This window comes from Lotus japonicus, chromosome 4 (genome assembly GCF_012489685.1).
Source record: "Lotus japonicus ecotype B-129 chromosome 4, LjGifu_v1.2".
In the NCBI taxonomy this organism is placed as follows: Eukaryota; Viridiplantae; Streptophyta; class Magnoliopsida; order Fabales; family Fabaceae; genus Lotus; species Lotus japonicus.
This window is the reverse complement of record NC_080044.1, coordinates 72,321,078-72,348,090: the sequence shown is the minus strand read 5'-3', so window position 1 is coordinate 72,348,090 and position 27,013 is coordinate 72,321,078. Positions and strand designations below refer to the sequence as shown.

The 27,013-nt window shown below is 35.1% G+C and overlaps 4 protein-coding genes and 1 pseudogene across 10 annotated transcripts; 2 read left to right on the top strand and 3 right to left on the bottom strand.

Annotated features, from left to right (window-relative positions):
- Positions 1–1,109: 1,109 nt before the first annotated feature.
- LOC130715621 (uncharacterized) lies at positions 1,110–2,800 on the bottom strand. The gene has a single exon (XM_057565738.1). It carries the CDS (start codon positions 2,724–2,726, stop codon positions 1,572–1,574), a length of 1,155 nt encoding a protein of 384 aa, XP_057421721.1. The 5' UTR covers positions 2,727–2,800; the 3' UTR covers positions 1,110–1,571.
- A 3,078-nt stretch (positions 2,801–5,878) lies between these two features.
- Positions 5,879–11,546, bottom strand: LOC130714245 (putative ABC transporter C family member 15; annotated as a pseudogene).
- Positions 11,547–16,426: 4,880 nt separating this feature from the next.
- Positions 16,427–19,720, top strand: LOC130714519 (cullin-like protein 3). 7 transcript variants are annotated; one of them, XM_057564417.1, is made up of 6 exons: positions 16,427–16,720; positions 17,353–17,455; positions 17,809–17,901; positions 18,105–18,152; positions 18,467–18,670; positions 19,112–19,720. In XM_057564417.1, the coding sequence occupies exons 1-6, from the start codon at positions 16,491–16,493 to the stop codon at positions 19,559–19,561; spliced, it is 1,128 nt and encodes a 375-aa protein (XP_057420400.1). In that variant the 5' UTR covers positions 16,427–16,490; the 3' UTR covers positions 19,562–19,720. The 7 variants fall into 7 exon arrangements, with proteins under 7 accessions (XP_057420400.1, XP_057420399.1, XP_057420401.1 ...); XM_057564416.1 differs by having other exon boundaries at positions 17,809–17,994; XM_057564419.1 differs by lacking the exon at positions 16,427–16,720 and adding an exon at positions 17,655–17,730 and having other exon boundaries at positions 17,330–17,455; positions 17,809–17,994.
- A 2,361-nt stretch (positions 19,721–22,081) lies between these two features.
- Positions 22,082–23,481, top strand: LOC130716013 (uncharacterized). Its single transcript, XM_057566189.1, has one exon. The coding sequence runs from the start codon at positions 22,131–22,133 to the stop codon at positions 23,292–23,294; it is 1,164 nt and encodes a 387-aa protein (XP_057422172.1). The 5' UTR covers positions 22,082–22,130; the 3' UTR covers positions 23,295–23,481.
- Positions 23,482–25,158: 1,677 nt separating this feature from the next.
- Positions 25,159–27,013, bottom strand: LOC130713639 (transcription termination factor MTERF8, chloroplastic-like). Its single transcript, XM_057563419.1, has one exon. It carries the CDS (start codon positions 26,934–26,936, stop codon positions 25,797–25,799), a length of 1,140 nt encoding a protein of 379 aa, XP_057419402.1. The 5' UTR covers positions 26,937–27,013; the 3' UTR covers positions 25,159–25,796.

Genomic DNA, 27,013 nt, shown 5'->3' with positions numbered 1-27,013 from the left:
GAAGTTGAAGCTCATTGAAAGCCACAATCTCACAAGAATACAGTATGCAGGTACCTACTCACAAGTTTGCCAACAATATGCAAGATGTCCATCACCACAACCACAACCACAAATACCCAATCTTACAACCATGTTTCTAGAGAAAAACTTCTCATGATAAATTTTCACATTACAACTAAAAAGTGTGTCAATCGTCCTATTTGTGAGCATTCATGACTACTGATAAGTTTCTACCTAATTAACAATATTTAGAAAGAGGGGAAGAATCCATTCCCACAACTCATCCATCTAGTGGAACCAGCCAATAAGAAGAAGAAAATTGATATTATTCTAGACTAGAAACTAGAATGGTTATTGAGTGACTTGAGAGTCTTAGCAACTTTCCCTAATTCTCAATTACAAAATGATCCCAAAGATACTCATACTCTCACTAAACTCTTATTTATAATATTTCTTCACGCACAAACACACCATGCCCACCCGCCACACACACTGTAATTATGTCTGTATCCATGGTTATACAATTCAGCTTAACCTCAGCCGGATAGACCAACAAATCAATGAACCAGAAATCAGATATGTTTTTCTTTCCAGACAGGAAGCAAAAATGACTTGTACAGTTCAAAGGTGAAAAACATACATTGATAATTAAAAACCAAGATCTGAATGAACTTATGATAGCAGGGACCAAGGACACAATTCTCAACTAATCCCCAAATTCAAAGCGACAATTATAGTTTTGACTTCTTTATGAATAATGAATAGTATTTAGAACTCCATTCAATACGTGTTTTATTGGAGGCATGAAGGCCTTTTGACATACCTTCTCATTTTACTATAATAAAACATTACAATACCAGCAACAGACTAACAAACTTCCCGTTCTTAACATACTCTTCAGTGACTACATTAATTACAAAAATGATCAAAAAGAGTTGGTTTCTAGCCTTCTTCAAATATAATACTAAAGCTGTCTGTAACTAACACGTACCTACCTATCCATTGCTAAAACTAAACATAACCATATTAACATGAAGTCACTACTTAGAGAAACACAATGTGCATTATCCCCTTATTGCATACAAAACAACCGAACAACGAGTACCATATAAGAAGAATAAACTTTCTTCAAACTCATAACAAAATCCATTGTCCTTTGGTCAGAAAAAGATATGAGAGAAAGGATACTATAGTGCATAGAAAAGCTTTTCACAACAAAATTAGCTTACCACATAATCAGAATAACTACTCAACCACTCACTTCAGGTTTCCCTAGGCAAGACAAGCATTTTTTATATTTTATCAATTCTGCTTCGGATTTAATTGAACTGCTAACACAAGGAAAAAGACATTTGAATCATTTACCTGCTTGCACTCTTCAAGCAACATTCTAATCCATGATTCCTGAGAATTAGACATGAATCCATCCACCTCTTTGAAACAGAACATACGTGCAATGAAAGAAACAAATTCTCCAACCATGAAACAATTAATTTTCTTGCACCACTTACATGCAAAATATCAAATTAGTGATATAGATCAGAATTGTGACTTAAACAGAAGACTCTAAGCTAACCGGGTGTCAGGTGCTCGCTTCCTCCCTGATACAGACTTAGTATCCTAGATGTTTCCTCCTCCTCAAAACTATTCACAAACTTTTGCAGGAACGACTTCTCAGTCATAAAAAATGGTGTATATAAGCTAGCATCCTTCTTCATCAAACCTCTGGAGAGAAGATACTGGACAACTGAAGCCCTTGGCATAAGCCTTTTCTCCAAACTATATCCAAAAAGTGATGGCACGACTTGAAGTACTGAAGGGTCCCAACCAAGATGACCTACCCAAAAACTCATCACTGCATTTACTTTTTTGATTGAGTATAGCATAATGTGGGGATTCCTCCTAAATGCATCCAAAATAGCATCTTCAGACCAGCCCCATGTCTTAAAGGCATCGACTTTGGCATCCCACTTAGATTTGGCCATAGCCCTTTTGGCTAGTAAGGCAAAACTAAAAGCAGTTTTGGAAGGATGGAATCCCAATCCCTTGACTTCCTCCACAGCCTCGTTCAAGTCAGCACATCTGAGTATAGTGGGCCTAGTTCTAAGCAAAAGGTATATGTTTGAGGGAGGCACTCCCATATGAAGCAACAATTTTACTTTTGATTTCATGTGATCAATAGTAATGGTATGGGAACCAAAAAGTGCACAAGCTATTGCTTTTTGATCAGATGGAGAGAATGTCCTTACAAATTCAAATGCAGGTATAATGTGATTCTCAAGGCTTTTAAGCAGGAAATACGGGGTCCTAGACACAGTGGTCACTATGTCAAAACCCTTGGAGGCTAGAAATTGAAACTTGGGCAAAACCCTTATGGTGGGGTCGAATAAAAGTACCTCTGGTACCCTGCGAATGATGCTGTGTGTCTGAGAGATGGAGAAACCCTGGTTTGTGAAGAAGGCAATAACTGAATCAGGCTTCTCTGCGGTGTCGAAACGAACTCGCTTGGCTGCTTTGAGAGCAGCTTGGGATGAGAAGCCACAAGTGTTTGTGAAGTAGGAAAGGGTGAATGATTGTTTATCAGAAGAATGAGAAGTGGTAGAGAAGAGAGAGAGGGGTGAATGGAAGGGTTTCAATTGCAGAAGATGGTGACATTTTGAGGTTGGTGGTGGTTGGGAGAAAATGCTGCGGCGGAGAAAAGCTCTGAGACAGTGACCGCGTAACATGAGATCGTACGTTGGACTCTACAACTACGAGATTTGTCAAAATGCCAGTAAAGTCCAAGCCTGGAGCAAAGAGTATATTTGACCTTATTTTATTGGCTTCGGATAACATGGAGCCCGAAAACCGGCCTCCAAAATTAGAGCCCTGGGTTCGACCGGTGATCAGCCTTAATTTTATTTTTGAATTTTTTTTTAAAAAATTATTAATTTACATTAATACTTAATTAATGTACAAATCTCAATTTAATTCAATTAATCAGATCAACCTCCCTTCTGGTTGTTGAGTGGCATCTTTGAGCTTCAAATTTGATATTGTGTTGTAAAGATTTGATTTTTCTGTTGGTTTAGTGTTCAGAACACTGTTGAGCCTTTTTGTTCATTTAGATCTGATTCATCTTCTCTTTGTGAAATTTCGGATTTGGAGATTCAATGAATGGATAAATTTCTGGGTTTGAGTTGTGGGGAAGATGAATGTGGAACAGGAAGAATATGAGATTTTTATTAACTTAAACCGTTTATTACAATTTTCTAATTAAATATATTTTTTTAAGTGAAGGGTGATAGCAGGTCAAAAACAGGGATCCAAAATTGGAGCCCGAAAAATAGGGCTCCGCAGTAGCGGGACCCTATTTTATTATCTCCTTAGTTTTTATTTTTTAGATCTTAAAATAAGATTCGGATTTTTTTAGATTCCACCATTGGAGTTATAATCCGTGCCTTAGCTTAGGTTTTTTTTTATAGGCAATGCCTTAACTTAGGTACTCTCAAATTTGAGATCTTAAATAAAAGAGTAAAATACACTTACCCCCCTCAAGGTTTGCTAGAAAAACACTTCACCCCATTTTTATTCAAAATATACACTTCACCCCACTCATTTTATCATGTTAACTCCATCCAAAAGATGCTAACGGAATATTCCATTCAAATCAAAATTATTTAATGTAAACTTATTTTTCCATTTCTTTTTTTTTCTGGTTATTTTTTATTTTATTTTTTTAAAAAAAAAAACCTCACTTTCAAATAAAAATCGTTTAACGTCAGTTCCATTTAAAAAAAAAAGTTAGTTTCAACAAAAAAGAATATAACATCATAATTACTAGTAATACCCAGTTTATAAAGTTTTTTATAAATAGTGAATTATATAAAAATATTTCAAAATTAATTTCATACTAATTAAAATTTCACCAAATAAATACTAATTAAATTTCTTTTCCCTAGATTTATAAAAAAATGTTGCTTATGAATTCATTGAGTAATGTATGGATATTATTTAATAAAATTCTCTTATCATATATCAATAACATCCCTCATTTTCAATTACTTAAAGTAATATATACTTTAACATTTAACATGTTATAACCAACGCGATCATATTATCCAAATTAATTAATTAATTAAAATAATAATATAACTTTATATTCTTTTATGGAGTGAAAGTTTAACGTACTTTTACCATAAGTTTTAATTTAAAACTATTTCATACATATTTATTCTTGAATTATTTTATAAAATGGTTACTTTATATACCAGCTCCAACAGTATGTAAGTATTGAGAATATTTGTTTGGTCAAATATTAGAAAGTGACGTTTTTTTCTGGAAAAAAAATAACCAGAAAAAAAAAAGGAAAAATAAGTTTACATTAAATAATTTTGATTTGAATAGAATATTCCGTCAGCATCTTTTTGAATGAGGTTAACTTGATAAAATGAGTGGGGTGGAGTGTATATTTTGAATAAGAAAGGGGTGGAGTGTTTTTCTAGCAAACCTTGAGGGGGGTAAGTGTATTTTACTCTAAATAAAATTGTACATCATCCGGTCACATATATAAGCAAAAAAGTCATTATTAATGGTTATATACATTCATTAAATGAATGAACCTAAAATGTTTTTTTTTTGCTTATTTATGTGACCGGAGGGTGTACTTTTTAATCTCTCCTTCGATACTAGTGGAAATAAATAATAAAATATACTCTCTCCTATCCACAATATAAGCAACAAAAAAAAAACCAAACATCTCACGTACCAAGAAATAACATAGAAACATGTGTTTTTTAATTAACAAAGTTGAAACATAATTTTGTTTCCAAAACCACTCTTATCTACACAACATTTAATCATCAATGACACCATTTAATTAAGTATAGGGTCAACACTTCCTACTTCCTGCTCTCTTCTTCAAGTAAATAACTACTTATACATGGGAAAGTGAGGAGATTAAATGTTTCTTGCACATAGAATTGTGGAGTACTTTCTAAATAAATAAAGCTAATAAATGAAGAAAGATAAAATACATTCTAAAGGGTTGTATAGGAAAACAAATAATACTTTTATAAAAATCAACACAATTAATTAAATAGGAACGGGAGGAGTAATTTTTTTTTGCTTATATTGTGGACCGGAGTGAGTATTAGGTACCGTGAGTTCAATCAAAAGTAAAATAAGACTCCAACCACTTGAGCGAAATATGCATGGGGAGCTTATGAGTGTCTAAAATCCTATGTGACAATCTGGACCCATAAAAAGTGAGTTAAGTCCTAAAATAAGATCCAACCATTAGTGATGCTCTTGTTGTGTATTTTGTACTGCCTTTGCATAAACTATCAAAATTTATCATCCTTAGTCCACTTATATTCTAATTTTATTCCCCAATCATGAATCTAGGCCATATAGTATAAAAGATCACAACACATAACTGCTGAAAATAAAACAAAAGACAACTCATCATGATGGTTTTGACACCAATATATACCACTCAAGATTTTCAAGAGTATCAAACAATATACTTCAAGGATACATTTAGTCGTATACACAGCAAGAAAGGTTCCAACTTCACACACAGAAGCACATAACTCATGAAAAGCAAGTCTTTGTATATTATTTTTCTTGTGGTAACTGAAAATTTAACTCCATTAACAAAACAAAAAATTCCTTTCCAAAACATGCATTCGAGTGATCGAGTCTCCCTCCCAAGCTAACTTTTTAGTGCACCTGCGCGTTAGTTATGAATACTTTTGAATGAAACCAACATAGAAACTTAGGAAACAATCGCTAATTGCAAAAATGGTTTGAAAAAGGAAAAACTAGTTAGAAAATCATTCAAGCTAGTGAAATAACAATGCATCATGATTCATGATTAGTTGATTACCATGCCGTATTCTATATTGACTTTCATCTTTAAGTTGTAAATGTATCAGTCAGAACATTTGAGCTGCTTTCCATTGTCAGAACTAACATTGAGCCTACCTATTCTTTATGTACAACAATTGTATGCTAGCATCCTATTCTACCCCCTCCTATCTGTTTTCTCTTCATTTTTTCTGGGATGCTGTGGAAAACTCAGACACCAACTTGGAGAATGCAGAAGACCTGTTCTGGAGCGATTGATTGGGTTGGCTATACTCCACAATTTTCCCTGTAGACATCCGAATAGTAGTTTTTATTAGCTCCAAGTTCAGAAAATAGAATGCTGAGTTTGACACTAATTTTATGATTATAATAACTATTGAAGAACATACTGAGTTTTCTAGTACCTTGATCAAGAACCAACACAAAATCATTATCAATCACAGTTGGAATTCGGTGTGCTACAGTAATGACAGTGCATCCTTCTGTTTCTTTCCTGATAGTCTTCTGAATTAAACTATCAGTTGCAGTGTCAATGGACGCGGTTGCCTCATCGAGGACCAGAATTTTTCGTTTCTTAAGCAGCAACCTGACTAGGCAAACAAGCTGCCTTTGTCCAACACTCCAGTTTTCTCCATTCTCAGCCACTGCTTCAATTTACAAACTGGATGAGTATTTCATACCAATAACAGCATTTAAGAAAAATAGAAAACACTTCACCATGACTGCATAGCAGGAGGAACTGTTATTACAGTTATCCTCCAAATGATATGATTGGTTTAGTTTAACAAATATATTTATACCTGGTGCATCAAGAAGCCTTGGATCCTGCCTTACTATTTCTGCGAGATGGCATTTTCTAAGAACCTGAAAAGCATAGTTTTCTTTAGTAATAAGATAAATATTGACATTTTCAAGAAAGTGAACAAGTACTAACCTCCCAAAGTTCTTGATCTGTATGTTGTTCCAGAGGATCCAAGTTTGTCCTTACGGTACCTAGAAATAAGGTCGGATCCTGAGGAATTATGCCAATCTTAGTTCTTAAATCTTGCAGGCCAATCTTGGAAATGTCTACTCCATCAATGAGTATACATCCTGACAAAGGCTCCACAATTCGAAATAGGGCTTGCAGCAGAGTAGATTTTCCACTCCCTGTCCTGCCTACTATTCCAATTTTCTTTTGTCCTGGGAAGATGCAAGTTACATCTTTCAGGACTATAGGAGCAGCAAGATCGTACTGCACATTAAGCTTGTGGAATTCGATTTTTCCATCTCTAGGCCACTCTGGTTCAGGCCTGCAGTCTTGAATGATTAATGGCGCTTCGCTTGGTATGCTGGAGAACTGTAATATCCTCTCAACCGATATTATTTTGTTCTCCACACCGCAGAGATTCATTATCACCCAAGCCTGAAGCTCATTCAAGGTCAAGCCATAAGAAGCAACCAGCCCTGCCATGCCTGAAAACCAGATGATGCAATTAGTTGTGGAAGATACGAAACCCAAGATTTCTATATATATGAACCAACTTTGAAACAACCCTTCTTAGACATGGATAATTAATTACTTCAATTATACGTGAGAACAATGGCAATACAGTCCATTTAGAAGGATCAAGCAGAGGTTAATCAATAACTTGTAACTTTTCTGTGAATTTCTTTATTGCTCTAGTAGAAAATTGGTACTTAGAACATGTATGAACCGCTATCACTTATAAGATGAAATGGGGTAGTAAGAAACTTACTGGGACCAATGGCAGACTTTGGTAGAGTGACCAAGATTACAAGAACAAAATAGAAGACCAAATTGAAGAGAAAATTGATTCTAACTGACAACCATTCCATGGCGGCATCATTGTGAAAGGATTCCCGAGAATAGTCATGAATTAGAGCCATATTGTTGGTCATAAATGTTTGCTCTTGATTGAAACAACGGATGGTGGCAGCACCAGCAATGGATTCTGAGAAGTGATGCAAGATTGGTGCCTTTTTAATCCCCACCATCCTAGCTAAGTCCCTGGCAGCAGTGATGTAATAGGCCTGCAAAAGTATGACATAACCTCCCGCATCATTAGATTATGAAAAATCACGGAAGAAGAGAGCACAACATGCAAAGATTTATCACAAAATGGCAGGAACTGACCTATAATCTTTTCATATAGTTCATGCATTGTAAGAACGTAACAAGAAAACGATGTGATTTAGTTTGTGTAAATTTCAAAGACAGATAGTTCTTACCTGATACCAGATGGAGATAGCGAGAACCACAACAAAGAGGAGAAAGCATTGCCAAATAGCCCAAGACATTAGCATTATGATACTCAATATCTGGATGAGTGCAAATACTAGTCCAGCTAATCTGAAGGGCAAGTCAATGTCCACTATGCTTTGATCTGTTGATGCCTGCAATTGTCATAAAGAGAGTGGCTGAAATTTGTATAAAACTGATAGCATAAATTGATCAAATACATAACCTTGGTGAAACTTACCCTACTTATAATTCTGCTTGAAGGTGTGACATCAAAAAATGCAACAGGTGCCCTGAAAAGTGTTGTGAGCATTCCATGGAAAAGACGCTCAGCAGTCTCTAGAGCAACTGTCGACATTAGTATCGCCCTTCCCATAATGAAGATAGAGCTGGAACTCGACAGAAGAATATAAATTCCCATAAGATGCCCGTCCCTCACCCTGCCCCTCTCCTCTGTAGCCCAAGAAATCCAGTAACTGCTTCCCATTTGCATTACTTGGAAGAGATATGACATAGGAGAATAATGGGAACTAAAGCTCCTCTATAAGCTGAAGTGACAAAGGTCGAGTAAACACTCCATTTCACTCGACCCGTCATTGCTTCCTCTTCTTTGGTTCTCTTCCTATCCATGATGGTCCCGAGTACATTTTCTTCCACCACTTCAATTTGATCTTTTTGGCCGGGCCTGGAGCCAGCAGAATCATCTTCTTGGAAGGGATTTATTTGGTTTACTGCTTCTTCATGAGCAGCCATATGTTGCATCAGTTTGCTGTTTGGGCATCCTATGAGATCATTGTACGCTCCTGACTCTATTATTTTCCCATCTTCCACTACCTGCCAAAAGTGTATTACCGGTGAGAATCCCATCAATTATTCTAATAAGTGAAAGAATTTTTTTTGGTATCTTACCAAAATGAGATCAGCAGCTTGCAAAAATTCCAGCTGATGGGTAGCATACACAACCGTCTTCTCGTGTAGAAGATCCATAAGACATCTCTGCATAACATTTCCACTTTTTTGGTAATTTCATTGAATAAAGAAAATAAAGTGAAATAAGCAAACCCCTGAGCATGAATGGGATAGATAAACACCATAGAAATAATCATCAGCATTACTAACCTGGAATAGATGGGTTCTTGTATGTGCATCCACAGCACTAAAAGGATCATCCAGCAAACAGATGTCTGCGTTACTGTACACTGCCCTTGCTAGTTGAACCCGCTGTTTCTGCCCTCCACTGAGGTTTGCGCCCCTCTCCTCCACCAGATTCATATCTTGATCACTCCACATGCGTAAATCCTGGTTGAGAGCACATCCCTCGAGAACCTTGGTATAGAAGTGCAAATTCATTTCTTTTCCGAACAATATATTATCTCTTATTGTTCCGGACTGAATCCATGCACTTTGGGCTACATAGCTTGTAGTCCCATATATGTTGGTTGGTTCCCCTGAGACTAGTGGAATCTCGCCAAGCATACAAGACAGCAAGCTTGATTTTCCCGACCCTACTGGCCCACAAACAGCTACCTTCATACCTTTTTGTATGATTAATTTTTCCACAATCTGAATTGTCGGTTTTCTGTTAGTTTGATTGTTTGTCTCCCACGAATACATGCTCGGGTTGATTTCAATAGCAAGTCCAGAAGTTGTTTTGGGAGGATGCCTATTCATGAATTCATTTTGGTCCTCCTCCATGAGGAATTCCTGGACTCGCTTAACGGAGACTAGTGCTTGTGTAATCATCGAATACAGGTCCGGAAATTTGTAGATAGGATCCTGTAGAATTTTAAATGTTGCTAGAGCGGAGAGAACCCTAGGTGTTGTTAGCTCTGTCTTTACAATTAAACAAGTACCAAATGAAAAAATTGAAACAAGAGTCGGTGCTGCCCAGAATAGAGAAACTATGGCTGATTTTGTGTGGAGGAATTTCTGCAGCCAGCTCCTTTCCATATCCCTAAGTTGGAGAAGTTTCTGCAAGAATGTACATTCCCAAGACTGCATTTTCAAAATCCGAATGTTTTTCATTGTCTCAGATGTCACTTTGATTCTTGAGTCCTTAGCTTCCATGATTTTGGACTGACAACTTTTCTGCATAGTAGTTAAAGGTGTGCTGCACACCATGACAAGAAGAGTGACAACACATGCAGCCAACGAAGGGGCAGGACCAAGATTTATGTATAAGATTATTAAAGCTGTAATAACCTGAAACGGAAACATCAAAATCTCATGAAACCTCTTAAAGGCGTCCCCAATTCTTTCAGCATCCTCATTGATCAAATTTATGATTTTGCCATGTGTTGGTCCAACACATTTAATCGACAGGGATTTGTTGTAAACAAGAGCCATGAGGGCTGAACGCGTCCGAATCGCAATCCGGCTAGCTCCAAAGACGCATTGTCTTTGACTCAATGATTCCACTGTCTTTGAGAGGAAGAAAACGGATGCAAGAACCAGCTCATGTTGGATGCTTGATCTGTCACTATTCTTCATTAAATTCACAAAGCTTGATATTAACAATGGACCAATGTATGAAGCAATAGTGTTTATTCCTACAAGCATAAACAAAATAAATTAATTAATAATCGGTATGTGAAAGACTTAATGCTACATAGAAGTACATCAGTAGAAATCTGATTAAAGAAAACATACCTGCTAAAACTGCATTAAATGCCAATGACTTCAATACAGAATAGATTATTGCCTTTGTCAAGGAGGTGCAAAGTGATTCTTGTAACATAGAAGTAGCACTTTCTGCTGTTTCAGAATGAGGAACAGAAGGAATGTGACCAAGCTCAAGTGTTTGAACCCTGCCCCTGTTGATTATAGGGTTCAGCCATCTGAATGTGAGTTTGCTCCATAAACTTGCCTCTGTGAAAATCTCTTCTTCAGTTTCTTCCCTTGGAGATTCCACCTCTTTCTGAAGCAATTGCTGTCCCACATCACTTTGCTTTTGCTCCCTTCCATAAAGCACATTGCAACAGAGAAGTAACAGCATAGGCAAAGAAACAATGCCAACTATGTTGAAAATCCAGAAATTAACAGATTCATCACTTCTCACTAGCTCTAAAGACAATGAGAATATATCTGTCACAGTGGCGAAGAACCACCAAAGCATTAGAACAAGGGGGAACCTTTTGTTGTTCTCCCTGAGTGCAGCCCTCATTGAATAAAACGAAACCACAGTGGCCATAACCCAAGTTAGAGCTAAGGAAAATGAGTTGTACCCTACGATTCTCCTAGTGCTGTATTCATAAAACACAAAAGCAAGGTTTAAAAGGGAAATAACAGCATTACAAAGAACAGTTATGGTGGTGAAAAGTTTTGGCCACTGTTTTGAATATATAAAGTAGCTACCCTTGCTCTGCCCGTCCAAACTATCAACCAAAACCCATATCAAGATGGAATAGAAGAATGCTACATTGGTCATTGCCAACAGAGTATCAAAAATAGCCATTGTTGAGAAGAATTTAGAGTGAGTGAGAGGTTGCAGAGAAGAATTGGAGAGTATGTAGCGTAAAGAAGAAGTAAGAGTTGCAGCGAGTCTATTTATAGAAGAGACTTGCTATACAGTAAAAAAAAAATCGGTAAGAAAGTTAATGGAGACATGAGTGGAACATAAAAAGTGTTATGATATATGGTGAGATTTTGAAAAGAATAATAGAGCAATAAGACCAGAGCACTATTCTAGTATGAATCTGGGAAATTATTCTCTCTATACTACTTCTAAATACTTTAAGATTAGAAAACCAACTGATTAATATTCATATCTATTATATATATGTATATATATATATATATATATAATATACTACTATTTATAATTGATATGAATATTATTGATTGTAACAAAAAAAAAATTAACGGAGATTGTAAAAAAATATTTATTATTGATTATGATAGTCATAATGATTAAATTTGTTGATTTTTAATCATCGTTATATATAGAAAGTATTTTATATTTTTTTGTGATTAAAGTATTTTATATTATGAATTATTAATTTTTATATATTAGAAATATGAAAAAACTTCATAAAAATCAAATACCTAAATCCTAATGTAATCTACTACTACTACTATTGTTGTTGTTATCACTAAAAAAAAATTCTAGTAGCATGTAGTTTGCGGCGGCCTTATTCAGTCCGCCAGTAAAAAATATGTTTTTTTGACACTTATCACACACGTAGGGGCGAATGCAGGTTAGCATTGAGTGGAGCATTTGCCCCCATGTAAATTTTCAAGATAAGAGAAGAAAACAAAAAATCCTCCACGACGGGAAACTTCTTTCTCTATATTCTGCCACTAAATTGCTTTATATTATAAACTAGGATTTTGTGACGTATTTCTTTTCATCACCAAAATCTATATATATTAGAAAAAAACAACTTCTAGCATGACGTGTCGCTCCCACAAGCCAAGTTAGTGACGTGTCGCTCCCAGATTAATTCTCATAAAAATTATTCCACGTGTCAATTTGTTAGAGGATATAATTTTCAATTGATATATATTTTAATTTTATATATTCTAACCTAATTAATTGATATTATTTTAGAAGATATAATTTTCAATTGATATATGTTTTAATTTTATATATTCTAAAATAATTGATTGATATTATTTTAAAAGATAAGATTTGGTCGTTTAATTTATTTTAAATTTATTTTTAGAATAAATTGATTAATTTTTATTGAATTTTCGAATTTTGTATTAATTCGGGATTTTATGAGTTTTTATTGTGATTTGCTAGATTTTGTTAGTTTTTATCTATCTTTATTTAATACCATTTTTAATATTAGATTTGATTGGGATTTAGGTTGTTTATTTCTTAATTTTATTTTAATTTATCTTATCATTTATTTTAAATCCATAAAATACTTTATTTTATTTTAGATTCACTTTTAGAGTATATTAATTAAATTTTCTTAAATTTTCAGATTTTTAATTAATTCAGGATTTTATGAGTTTTTATTGTGATTTGCTAGACTTGGTAGTTTTTATCTATCTTTATTTAGTACCTTTTTAAATTTTAGATTTGATTAGAATTTAGGTTGTTTATTTCTTAATTTTATCTTATTATTTATTTAATTTTACTTCCAGGAAATATTTTATTTTATTTTACATTTATTTATAGAGTATAATAATTAATTTTTATTGAATTTTCGAAATTTTAATTAATGCAGGATTTTATGAGTTTTTATTGTGATTTACTAGATTTTGATAGTTTTTATCTATTCTTATTTATTATTTATTTAATTTTAATTTAATGAAATATTTTATTTTATTTTTGAGTTACATTTAGAGTATAAATGAATTTTTATGGTATTTTTATTGAATTTTCATATTTTTATTTAATTCAGGATTTTATGAGTTTTTTTATTGTGATTTGCTAGATTTTGGTAGTTTTTATCTATCTTTATTTAGTACATTTTTAAAGTTTAGATTTGATTAGGATTTAGGTTGTTTATTTCTTGATTTTATCTTAATTTATCTTATTATTTATTTAATGCTAATTCTAAGAAAAGGGAGTTGATTTGGTGCTGAGGGTCCACAAAGCTACCATGGACACGCAGAGATTTGATAGCTGCTATTTCTACCTCTGCCACATGTCGCGATCACGACAGCGGTATGCTGATGTTACGTGAAGAAGAGTTTATCATGTTGTGATTGATGGTTTGTGCTATTTCAGTTTATCCTTTGTTCGTAATTCAATCCTGGATTCTTAAATTTCACATATTTTGTGTGTTTTGATCTAAAAGTTTACAAATTTTTGCATAGACCCTTTAACGAATCATTGTTGAAGACGTAATGTTTTTTCTATTGTTCTACTTCTGCTTTTGTATTTTTTTAAACCAGATTTTAGTATAGTTTGTAGAAATCCATGCGTTTGAAGCCATTCTAAACCAGATTTTGGTATAATTTATAGAAATTTACGAAACTTAGGATAGCCCGAATTTATATTCATTTCTCAAATTTCGCACGTTTTTATTCATCATGTTTGAGCTGTGTGTATAAGCATACTATTTGCACTGTATGTGAATGATGCACAACTTACTAATTTTTTTTTTAATGATGCACAGGTCAGTCAAATTGATGAAAGCATATGAAGAAATCACATTTAATCTTCATGAGTATGGTTAGCTCATTCTTAAGGTTGGTTCATGTTTTCCTCAAACTCATTAGTTTTGAATATACTCATGTTTTCGTATGCCAATTGGGTGACTTATCTTACTTTACTCTATATATTTCCTTAAGTTCAATTTAAATTGATTGTTAGTATAAGTTTATTGGTGAAATAACCACAATTATTTTGGGTGAGAGAATTATTTTGTTTTTTTCTTACATATATAGATAATTTACTAGGGTGCGCACATATGGGGCAAGACATTATTTTTTGTTTCTCTTGACTGAAATGTTCCTTTGATTTTTTGTTTCACAAGGGCTCTACCCCAAGATTCACAAATACACTAAATACAATTCTTTCACCACAGTCCTTTCAAATTGGTGAAAGAGGGTATTTTGTTCTTCAAGACTTCATTTTGGATTTCTGTTTCAATCTTCCTCATGAATTGATTTTGCTCTTCAACTAATTGTAAGATGTCATATGCTTTAAGGATTCCTGCTATTATCTTCTTAATCAAAAGCAAAATGATTGAGGAAAACAAAATCTTCTAGGGTGCAGAATATTCACTAATTGGAAAAAAAAATAACACGTGTCATTCTCAGATTAATTCTCATAAAAAAATACATTTTAAAATTTTAGATTTGATTAGGATTTATGTTGTTTATTTCTTGATTTTATCTTAATTTATTTTTGATTTATTTTTAGAGTAAAAAAAAATACATTTTTAAATTTTAGATTTGATTAGGATTTAGGTGGTTTATTTCTTGATTTTATCTTAATTTATTTATTATTTATTTTTAGAGTATTAATTAATATATCCCAATCTTTTTTTTAAAAGAGTGAGTTTGAAAGCTATAGCTTAAGTTAATTTGTTAATATATTCCCAAAAAATAATAATAATAATAATAATAATAATAATAATAATAATAATAATAACATGTGTGTGCGGATATGGGCCGGTTGGGTACTATAGTACCCATACCCGCACCCATACCCTCTATTTTTTGCGGGCAATTATCTATATTCAACCTCATACCCATTTAGCGGTTTTTTACCCTACCCATAGTGGATATTTTTTGCGGGTACCCTATGATTTTGAGACCCATTGTCATCCATAGATTTAGATTTTGGCAAAGATGGATAGTTTCCTATAATGACATTGAATTGTCTAAAGGTGGAGAGCTTCGAGTTGCTACCCACGTGAGTATGGAGACGGATACATGTAATTTTTTAAAACGCGGGTATGGAGATGGTACTATAGTACCTACCCATTGTCATCCCTACTTAGTTGGAATAAACACAATAATGTTATACTTTATGATATATCTTACACAATCCTGATTTGTGCTACTATCACATTAATTTTTAAGATTAATATGTTGATAATTTCTTATATCTATGATTTGTGTTATCGTCTTCATATTTACAAAGAATGTGAAACGAGTTCCTCTTGGTCTCAATCGGGCTTAGAAGAGAAGTCTTTATGTCCACTTTACTCATCAATTCTGACTTTTCTATTTCATTCGTTGTTTAATATATTTTTAATAATCAAAGTATTAATTAATGTATCAAATACAATAGACATATTTCCCGTGCAACGCGCGGGTAAAAAACACTAGTAAAAAGTAAAAAGAAAAAAATTATGGTGTCCCCATCAATGGCGATTTCTTAAAAGATAATAGTAATATGTTCTAAAACTACACTGTGCTGGTTAAGTGGTCCAAATTCATTTTATCCAATCCAACTCTTGTGTGTTTTTTTTTACTATTGAAATGTATGTTAATGTGGGTTGGAAGTATATTCAAAAACACACTTTAAACGGGGCTTTAGCCTTCCCAATTAGAAAAAAAAAAACACACACACACTTTAAACCAATTTCTCATATACACAGTTACACACATGGTTATGGTTTGAGGTGGTGGTAAAGTTGACACGAGTTAGGACCACATACAAATATATCTAGAAGAAACAAATACATATAAACATATATGTATGCATCACCTTTTTATTCTCCCAGTATCTCAATATCACATCACATTATATATCGCATCTATTACTTTACTTTTAAATTCTTTTTTTTTTCTCATTCTAGGTGTCTATAACTAAAATATACTGTATACCAAACATTTTGGAGTGTAAATGGTGTTGAATTTTCAAATCAAACATGACGGCTATAACATTTATTATTGTGGGGATCAAGTTGACCGGAACTTCTGCTATTCATATTGTTAAGATTGGAAACTAACCCACTACTTTTTTTCTACCACTAACCGCCTCACTATGAATAATCATGAACATCTGCATTTGACACTTTACCTGTTCCTATTATTATTGTTTTCATTCAATATCTTTGCTGCTGATTCAGTGAACATGGAGGATTGCAAGAATACCAGCCAGAGTTTTGAGGAAAGATGGCCTTTGCTTCAGACAGCTGTGGACAGACTCAACAACAAAATAGAAGGGACTGACAACTCAAGTTTCACATCTGAGGAGTACATGTCCTATTATAAGTATCCTTCACAAATTGCTGATTATTTTGCTTTCATTCTTGTTGGACTTAAGTTGTTTCACTTCTGTACATGTCAATTTATTTAGGCATGACTTGTATCAAGTGCACAAATTCTGCTTACCCTTCTCTGTATCTTGTGGATGGGATTGGGGAGTGTTTTTACTGTCTAACTGTCATGACTCATGAGAGACAGTTTTGTCCGAGTCAGGTATATCAAAATTCTGGTAGGACTAGCTCTCTCTCTGTTAGGTTCTTTCCATACACAAGATTCAAACTCGAGGGAACCTTATTTTAAAGAAATCAAACATGTACCATCTGAACCAACTATTTATTGTTTGTGCATGTGGAGTGTTTGGGAAATGCATAATTTGAACTACTAATTTATTCATAAATTATTTTTAGTCATGTAAAGTATATCTGGATTTATAGTAACTTGAGAGTATCTTCACCGGAAATAGTATACCTCCAGTCAATTTGGATGTTTACCATATAACATTTGTCAAGAAGTTTTTGCATTCAGTTTAATTTTAGCAATGTTTAATTCAATAACAATCCTTATTTTCCTTCTCTATACTGATATCCTAAGAATTTCCGCCTTTAACAGTCTTGTATGGTCTTAACTTGGGTGTCTAGAACTGTTTATCTATTGTGTACAGACCACCCGCTGGGTGATGAAAATTCCAAGCTATTGTATGCCCAATATAAGAAGGTCTTTCAAGAATATATCAATGCAACAGTAAGTCTAATTTTAATACTGTTTTTTACTAAAACTATTAATACTAACTTATATAACCTTAGTTGTTCAATCCTCACATGCATCAAAAATTAGGCTTTTGTTAACTATGGAAGTTAAGATCCAATAGTATAGATATGAGCAATGTTAATGTTAGCGATACACTTTTTTAACATACTTTTATACCCTCCCACCTTGCCAGATCAAGGGATATACCCTTCAACCAAGGTGCATGTCTCGGTAATGGTCGTGGAGACTACAAAAATGACAATAAAGAAGTGTGTTCTTAGCACTTGCATTTACATTATCATTGACATCTGACATGATTAAAATTAATAAGATTTTCTTATCACTAGGTTCTTCCATCTTTGCAAGGAAAGAAAGATGGACTTTTGTTGAGAGAACTACTCATAAGATGGTCAAATTACAAAATTATGACCAGGTGGCTCGTAAGATTCTTTCATTATCTTGACAGATACTATATCCCTAGATGGGAGCTTCCTTCTCTCCAAGAAACTAGCTTCTTATCCTTCTATGACTTGGTCTGTGATGAGATTCTTTAGAAAAGTTACACTTCAATTCTAATGTTATTTTGTTTTCCTTCATACCCTTTTTTTTAACTATTTGAGTTTACTTCTTTTTTGTGTCTCAGGTTCATGATAAGATCAACAAACAAGTCACCGATGCAATATTAGCTATGGTATTCTCTATTCCATTTTCATATGTACCATGTTTAAAATCTCATGTACTTGATTTATATTCGGTGAAAGAAAAAAAAATGGTGGACAGAAGCAACTTTCTTGTTTAATTCTATGATGAGGAACATGATAGTTGATTCTGTCCACCATGATTTTGGCTACCGTGTACAAATAGCCTTAATCTTTTCCACTGTTCCACTTGATGGACATGTCTTTCAAAATGCAGCCATAATTGTTATGAAACCTTAATTAGCCCTTGTCGGTTCCCCTGATTTTCATAGTAATGGCTTTTTTATCTTCATTTTCTGGTATCCAGATTGATGAGGAACATGCAGGAGAGAAGATTGATAGAACATTGGTTAATAACACGCTGGCCATGTACTCGGAGATTGGAGATATCCTAAGAAAAAACAATGCAAACCACTTCATAGAAAGAATGATTAAAGAGCATGCAGCATCCTACTATGATGAGGCTTCAAATTCGATAGCAAGTTCTTCCTTTAGGGATAACACACCAAAGGTGATTTCAGTTAAATTTGTTTTTTTTATTGAAGATAAACTTAAAATTACAGTAATTGAAAGGTCAATGTTTTATTGTTCTGAATGGCATGCTTGGTTTGAAACATGCATTTTGAAGCAATTCCCTTACATTTTTGCTACTCTCCACCTTGATTTGTACATTATTGTGGTTTTTTACCATGTATTCAAACGTGCACTTAATCTTGTGTGTTTGAAAACTAGACCGAGTTATAAGGATGACATTGTGTACCTCGCACCTTATTCTCAAAATTACTTTCCAGGCGATCGAATTTCTGTCATCACCCTTACGAAAATCTAACATGTTTAATACTAGACCAATATTTTGTTGGTGTAATCAAAATAAGTTTATTGAAGATTACACCTTTTTTTTTTACACAAATGTCAATTTTACATCATGGTAAAATAACACATTTGGTTGCAGGAAGAGAAATTGCATGACATTCCAACCCCTTCATCAAAGAAAATCAGGTTGGTAAGTTCTGATGGTGATGTGTTTGAAGTTGACTATGGGGTAGCACTCATGTCAAAAATCATTGAAGATGTTATTAAGGCCAAACCTGCTGGTGGCAGTGACAGCATTCTTGTCTCTACAGTGAGTAGCAATATTTTGGCCAAGGTCATTGAATACTGCAAGAAGCATACTAAAGCTTCCAATTTCAATCACAAGGAAGACATGTCAGGTGTTGACATCAAAAATTGGGATTCTAAATTTGTTGAGGTTGACTATCAAACTCTATTTGATCTTCATATGTCAGCAAACTACTTGAATATCAAGAGTCTGCTAGACCTGACAGGCACTACAATAGGAGACATGATAAAAGGGAAAACTCCAGAAGAAATACGCCAGATGTTCAACATTAAGGAAAACTAGGACCCATTTCATAGTGTCATGACATTTTCCAGCTTAATTTAATGCTATGGAATATTTCATGTTGATGTACCTGCTTGGTTCACAATTTCAAGGTGTGTCGTTGAAACAAGATATAAAACTGGTTTAATTTTGAAATTTCAACAGGGTTATTTATGTGCAGATAGCAATTTATATCAGCTTCCTCTAAAGCTGAAGTTGCAGAAGCTTAGGAAATTGCTTCAAGATCTTTTAAGAGCTATAAAAGTCATAAGTTGATAACAGAAGCTTGGATCATAAAAGTCATAAGTTGATAAAAAGAAGTTTATCCAAACACCACTCTTGAATAATAAAAGCACTGAACTTAAAGGAGAAGCTCTAAGAAGCCATTTTAACTAAAATTGCCTGAGTCTAATATATTAATAATTCAAACAGTTTTCAAAGTTGCCATTTGGGTCCTTATCCTCTTCTCATGACAGTTAATAAATTTGACAGCAAACATGTGAATTTATTACCAACAACCATTTTGTTACAAAATCATATGTTTTCACATTACAAGTCACTTGATAGTGATACAAAAGATCCTAAAACTTCATACAACCTACACTGCATAGCTAAATCAAGGCCTTTTATCTCTATCTCTTTGAAAGCCTCTTATCTTGTTACAACCTTAACCTGCTCTATATTAGTCCCTTGATACAGAGCTTCTCTTTGTTTTTTATCTTGATCTCTTTTGAGGCTTCTCAGTGCTACTTATTCAAATTTATATCTTGGTGACATCTCTTTTAAGGCTTTTTATCTTCATCGCTACAATGTTAGCTTCATCTTCAACATCTTTCAAGGCCTTTGATCTTTATCTCTTCAATACCACTGCTTGATGAACCTTAAACAAAAGAAGAAAACAAAGGCAAGAAGACCAAATTCGAAGAAGAGGACAAAGTTACCCAGCTAAAAAAAGTTAAGTTACCTCCGTTAACTGAAATTAGCTCAAGGGTGGAATGTGCAAGTAAGATAATAAAATAAGGGTACGAGTGTTATGTTAAAAATAAGAGGAGTACTCAAGGGAGGTGGGTGCAAATGCAATACCCCTGTTTTGGGTTTTAAAAAGTATATTTAATTACAAAGTCATACTTACTATTTTAAAAAGCCTTTTATTTCTGTCTAACAAACTAGCCTATTTTTTTTACAACAAACTAACCTATTTAGAAAAATGTAAATAATATAATAATATTTGTATTATTACGCGAATGAAACGTCATCCCACCTCCGCTCGCAACCATGTGTCATAAGGGAGTTGATCCACAAATCTTGATGTCGTGATCAAGAATGTCACACTTGAAACATAATTTTTTCAGCTTCTCATGCATGAAGGCAATTTTCCGAGGAGCCTTCCGTGAAGACGTCAACAAACGCCCACTCGTAACAGGCATGATGAGTCGACACAAACCCTGATCCTGGATAAGGGGTCACACATACTCGCCACAAACTTGTCCTAGTCAATGTGTGCCGCAAAAGATTTGACAAACGGTCACATGGCTGTTTCAATACGGTAGCCTTCCGGGGGAAGGTTGTGAACCTGGACCCAAAACGAAACTCTCCTCGTCGGCACTGCAGACGAACTCGCATGTTCACCTTGTACCAAACTCGGTACCAGTAAATGACAGTCAAAAGACCAAGGCCTTGACCGGAGCACCAAGTCCCTGTCACGCGGATAGGAAAACTTGAACGCAAACGCATTGCACCCAACCTGATGCACCTCCAGACAGTTTCAAGAACTTCATAGATTGTCCATCACCTCCTTGAACGCCTTCAAACTAACAGTGTTTTGAGAAAGCACCGTCACCATCAGCCATACACCGTCCTCAAGAGACAGGTTCACCTGCAGTTCACCCACATCCAACGCCTCATTCTCATCGTCGTTCAACTCAAAATATGGAAAGGAGTCCATGGACAAAACACGATAGAGAAAGGAAGGAAACTTAAAGAGATTCACAAAGGAAATAAAACATCACGTGGTTAGCCTTTGTTACAGTCTAGCCACGAGCAAGTTGTTCCCCCAAAAAAATAGCAAGTCTCGTCGGAAAAACCTTGGTCAACGCACTCAAACCTTAACCGTCATCGTGCAACACTTTCGTTCATTCAAATTTCTTTCAACTTAATAAAGTATACCATTCAAACTTTCAAATATTATTTTCTTTTAGCTTTGTTTGGTAAATTTTTTCTTTTTTCTACATCGGAAAACTAACAACAACAAAAGAAAACTAAGGAATAGTCAAACGATCTCTCAAAATGAGGATCTCTAACGCCGACGGCGGAACTTCAAGAACACAGATTGCCATAGACGGAGACGATGCACCCTTCTTCGCTAACCAGTCTGCGGGCTGATTACAATCTCTATTGATAGCACTAAGAGTCACATTATTTTCTTTTAACTAGTTTGTAAATTCTGAAAAAAAAAACCTAAAAAATAGTCTTTAATTTAAAATTTAAAAAGTTGATGACTTGATGTTACAAGAGGGAAGTTCATAACCCTTGATTTGTCAATTAGACAAATACCCTGTTTTGCTGAGTGTGTTGAATCTCCAACATCATCATGTTCCACTCTCATCGTCTAAGGTTTCTTCTCCATCTCAACACTCTCTGCAAACCTTCTCCAAACCCTAAAATTTCCCCTCTTCTTCATCCAAAACCCTCATCATTATCAATAGTATCTCACAACTTGTTCTCAACCACTTGTGATAAACAATCCTTCACTGTTTCCTACTTCAAAACCAACTGTGGATTCTCACACCAAGCAGCTCTCAAAGCATCCAAGCGAGTTCTCTTCAACGACGCAAACAAACCCGATTCAGTCATCACCTTCTTCACAAACCACGGTTTCACCCTCTCCCAAACACACAACGTCATTGGCAGAACACCAGAGCTTCTTCTCTTCGACCCCACCACAAAGCTTCTGCCCAAGTTTCAATTTCTAGCCTCCAAAGGTGCTTCCCCATCTGACATTGTCACCACTGTAATCAGAAGTCCACGTTTTCTCCGGAAAAACCTCGAAAAGCAAATCGTCCCTGCGTTTGAAGCCATTAGGAGATTCTTCACATCTGATCAGAAAGCAATTGCTTGTGTAATTGCTTGCCCTACTGCTATCAGTGATGATCGCGTTGTTCCGAATTTGAATTTGTTGATTGATTTGGGTGTGTCTCCTTCGAATATTAACAATTTGTTTCGTACTAGGCCCTCTATACTCAGCTCTGGTGATTTGGGAAGTGCTGTGGAGGAGGTCAAGGGTTATGGATTTGATCCTTCGAAAACGCTTTTTAGTGTGGCGTTGTTGGCGAAAAGGGCAATGGCGAAATCCCAATGGGATACTAAAGTTGATGCTTTGAAGAAATGGGGTTGGTCTGAAGATACTGTTGTTGATGCATTTAGGAGGCAACCCAGCATTATGTTAAGGTCTACTGAGAAACTCAATGCAGTGATGAATTTGTGGGTTGATCAGCTTGGTTGGGATACTTCGGCGCTTCTAGCTGCACCGATAATATTTGGATATAGCTTGGAGAAGAGGATTATTCCAAGGGCTTCAGTTGTCAAGTATCTTCTCTCTAAAGGTTTGATGAAGAAGGAAGCTAGCTTAACTACACCATTTGGTTTGACTGATGAGCTGTTCCTGCAAAAGTTCGTGAACTGTTTTGAGAAGGAGGAAACATCTAGGCTGCTAAGGCTGTATCAGGGAGCATGCAAGAGTCTGGCTCTTGGTTAGCTTATGAGTTCAGAATCTGCTAGTTTAATTGTATTGTTTCATTCGCTTAGTTGGAACTTGGAACTCATTTTGATTTAAGTCACAATTTTGATCCAAGAGAATAGTTTACTCTGATTATTTGTATTCAGATTGTATTTTGAAAAGCTTTTGTTTACCCGACATATTAATTAGTATCTCTTCTTACTTATGTTGTTCTTGCCAAATGACCATGACTTTTGCTATGAGTTTAAAGAAAATTTTCTTATCTTTGGTACTGATTGTTTGTATATTATAAGCTCTTCTGTATTGTTCCTTTGTTTATCTATGGATTTTTTTCCATGTGGTGAACTGTTTCGAGTCTTGTTTGCTTGATTGCTTCCTATCTGAAAAGAAAAGAAATTGAGATCTGGACACATTTACGTTGCTTATCTTTTAGCTGCTGCAAGAACAGATTGATGAGGGAGGGAATGGAATCTCCCCTTCTCCTTTTCTAAACATTGTTAAATAGGTAGAAACTTATCAGTATTTATGAATCCTCATAAAGATGATGGTAGAAACGCATTTTTTCTATTTGATATGAAAATTCTTCATGAGAAGATTTACCCCAGAAATTTGGTTGTAAGATTGGGATGTTTGTGTTTGAGGTAATAGAGATCTCACTGGTGTTGGCAAACTTGTCGATCAGTACTTGTTTACTTTACTCTGGTGAGATTGTGGGTTTCAGTGAGCTTCAACTTCACGACGAGGCAAAAATAGCACAATGAAAATGAGAGACAGATTGAAGCTCATCTGGTCCTGTTTTCCATTGAATCTAAACAAGCGATACTAATTTAAAACCATTACAAAAAGGGGTACATGACTAGTTGAAGTATTGAAGTATTAACCCTAAGAACGTTATTTCAAGTGCTAATCAGCCACTATATATATCAACACAAACCACATGCAATTAAGATTAATTTGTGAGGATCACATATGGTACCCGAACCTGATAGGCATCACCTACTAACAGCAGTATTCAACCACATCATCCAAGTATTCACACATGTATAACAACTTCAATGAAAGACTGCACCCATTCAGGACAATTCAAAGTACCTCAAGTGTTAAGAAGAATAGTATATCTCCTCCATGTTATCCAAGAATTTCAGTTGCAGAGAAATTTATTAAGTGTGATTGGTTCCATGTCTGGGAGCCCTAAAATCAATTATCCTTGGCCAAAATCACTTTTAGGTGGTTATATAGATGTTTGACAACCAACTTAGAAATTTTATTTCAATAGGAAAATCAATTCTGCAGAGAAGTTAGAGAGAGTAGCGTCTACGGTGGACATAATAATTATAGGATTCCATAGCTGGATCTCACAACAGTATCTTATAGAAATTAGAAATCATGTTTCCCATTAACATATCCAAAACATAAATAACATTACTTTCAACTCACTTTTACCATAATTGATTATGACAATGCTAATCCAAATACGCACTAAGCCATACAAGGAGAGATCTTACCTCTATTCCTGTAGTCTAGAAGCAAACCAACTTCTGTGAATTCAATGGTTTCAAATTGGCATTGGTCCACCGTAAGGGTTAGTTATGACTACCTGAAGGGAAGGAAATCACAACTACTACTGCAATGATCCAAATGAAGACACAGAAACTGTATTCAAGTTTTTGCAGAAAGCACTTGTACAAGTGGCCTCTCTCTGTCCTCTGGCAGGGTATCACTGTAAAGATGGTGTGATTGTATGACACATCAATTATTTCATCCATAAGCTTTCTATATTGAGGCACAACATTGACCGAATTGAGTACATCAGTATAGCATTTCTAAGAAAACTCACAGCAATCTCAATCTCAATCTCCACCCAAGAAAACTTGGAACTATCCAAAAAAATTAGCCGAACAAATTTCCGTTGTGTCCGTGATCTTTTTAGGTGTTTCATCAGATGGAAGCAAGCAATGTCATAGAGGAAGGTTCTTCCCACAGGAAGGTCTGAAACAGATATAAATCAGTTGAAGCCTCCACGACTTTATGAAGGAACCCTAACCTTGATACACGTCTGGGATTTGCATTAATATGGTAAACTTAAAGAACACTATTTGCTACTGTACAGCCTGATTGCTGAACACAAGATGCAATTAAGTTCAAGTTTCATCATGTGTCTCTAAAAGTAAACTGCATTATTGTTTACTATATGAAGATTGAAAGAAAAGCTCTCGGGAAAGCAAACATCAAAAGTTGCAGAAGTGTAGAGCTGACTAAGGCAGTAAGGCTTGTGAGATTTTCAGCATAAGAGCAAGAATCACACAATTAAGACAAAGATATTTAAGAATTAAGACCTCTATAAATAAAAAGAAAGCAAGTTCTGCACAATTACAAGCGTGCCACACAATTGTATTAACATATTCAAACTACCAAAAATCCAGATAAAGACAAGAGTAGAACAGATACTGTAATGAAATTAAGAAAGAGATGCTAGCTTACAAAGAATTCTGTATTCATAAGTTAACAAAGTACCAGATGCTAGCGTCCTCCCTGATATAGACTAAGTAGCTTAGATGTTTCCTCCTCCTCAAAACATTCCACAAATTTTTGCAGGAACAACTTCTCAGTCAACATAAATGGTTTAATTAAGCTAGCATCTTTCTTCCTCAAACCTCTGGAGAGAAGATACTGGACAACTGAGGCCCTTGGCATAAGCCTTTTCTCCAAACTATATCCAAAAAGTGATGGCACGGCTAGAAGCACTGAAGGGTCCCAACCAAGATGGTCGACCCAAAAACTCATCACTGCATTTACTTTTTTGATTGAGTATGTCATAATGTGGGGATCCCTCCTAAATGCATCCAGAACATCATCTTCAGACCAGCCCCATGTCTTAAAGGCATCGAGTTTGGCATCCCAAAGCGATTTGGATACAGCCCTTTTGGCCTGTAATGCTACAACAAAAAGAGATTTAGAGGGATGAAATCCCAATCCCTTGACTTCCTCCACAGCCTCCTTCAAGTCAGCAAATCTGAGTATAGTGGGCGAAATTCTAAATAAAAGGTATATGTTTGAGGGAGACAGTCCCATATCAAGCAGCAAATTTACTTTTGATTTCATGTGATCAATAGTAATGGTATTGGAACCAAATAGTACACAAGCGATTGCTTTTTCATCAGATGGAGAGAATGTCCTTACAAATTCAAATGCAGGTATTATGTAATGCTCAAGGCTTTGGCGCAGGAAATACGGGTACCTAGTCACAGTGGTAACTATGTCAGAACCTTTGGAGGCTAAGAATTGAAACTTGGGCAAAAGCGTTTTGGTGGGGTCGAATACAAGCAGCTCTGGTAACCTGCCAATGATGTTGTGTATCTGGGAGATGGAGAAACCGTGGTTTGTGAAGAAGGCGATGACCGAATCGGGTTTCTTTGGCTCGTCGAAACGAACTCGGTTGGATGCTTTGAGAGCTGCTTGGTGTGAGAATCCACAGTTGTCAGTGAAGTAGGTAATGGTGAAAGATTGTTTATCAGAAGAATGAGAAGTGGTAGAGAAGAGAGAGAGGGGTGAAGGGTAGGGTTTCAGTTGAAGAAAAACGTAACATTTTGGTTTTTGGGTTGATGAGATAGCGCTGAGATAGAGAAGAGCACTTCGACGGTGACAGCCAAAATGGAACATGGCGCTGCAAATAAAAATTCCAAGGCAAGGGAACAAGAAGGTGAAACACAACAGAACAAAGTAATGAATTACTAGGA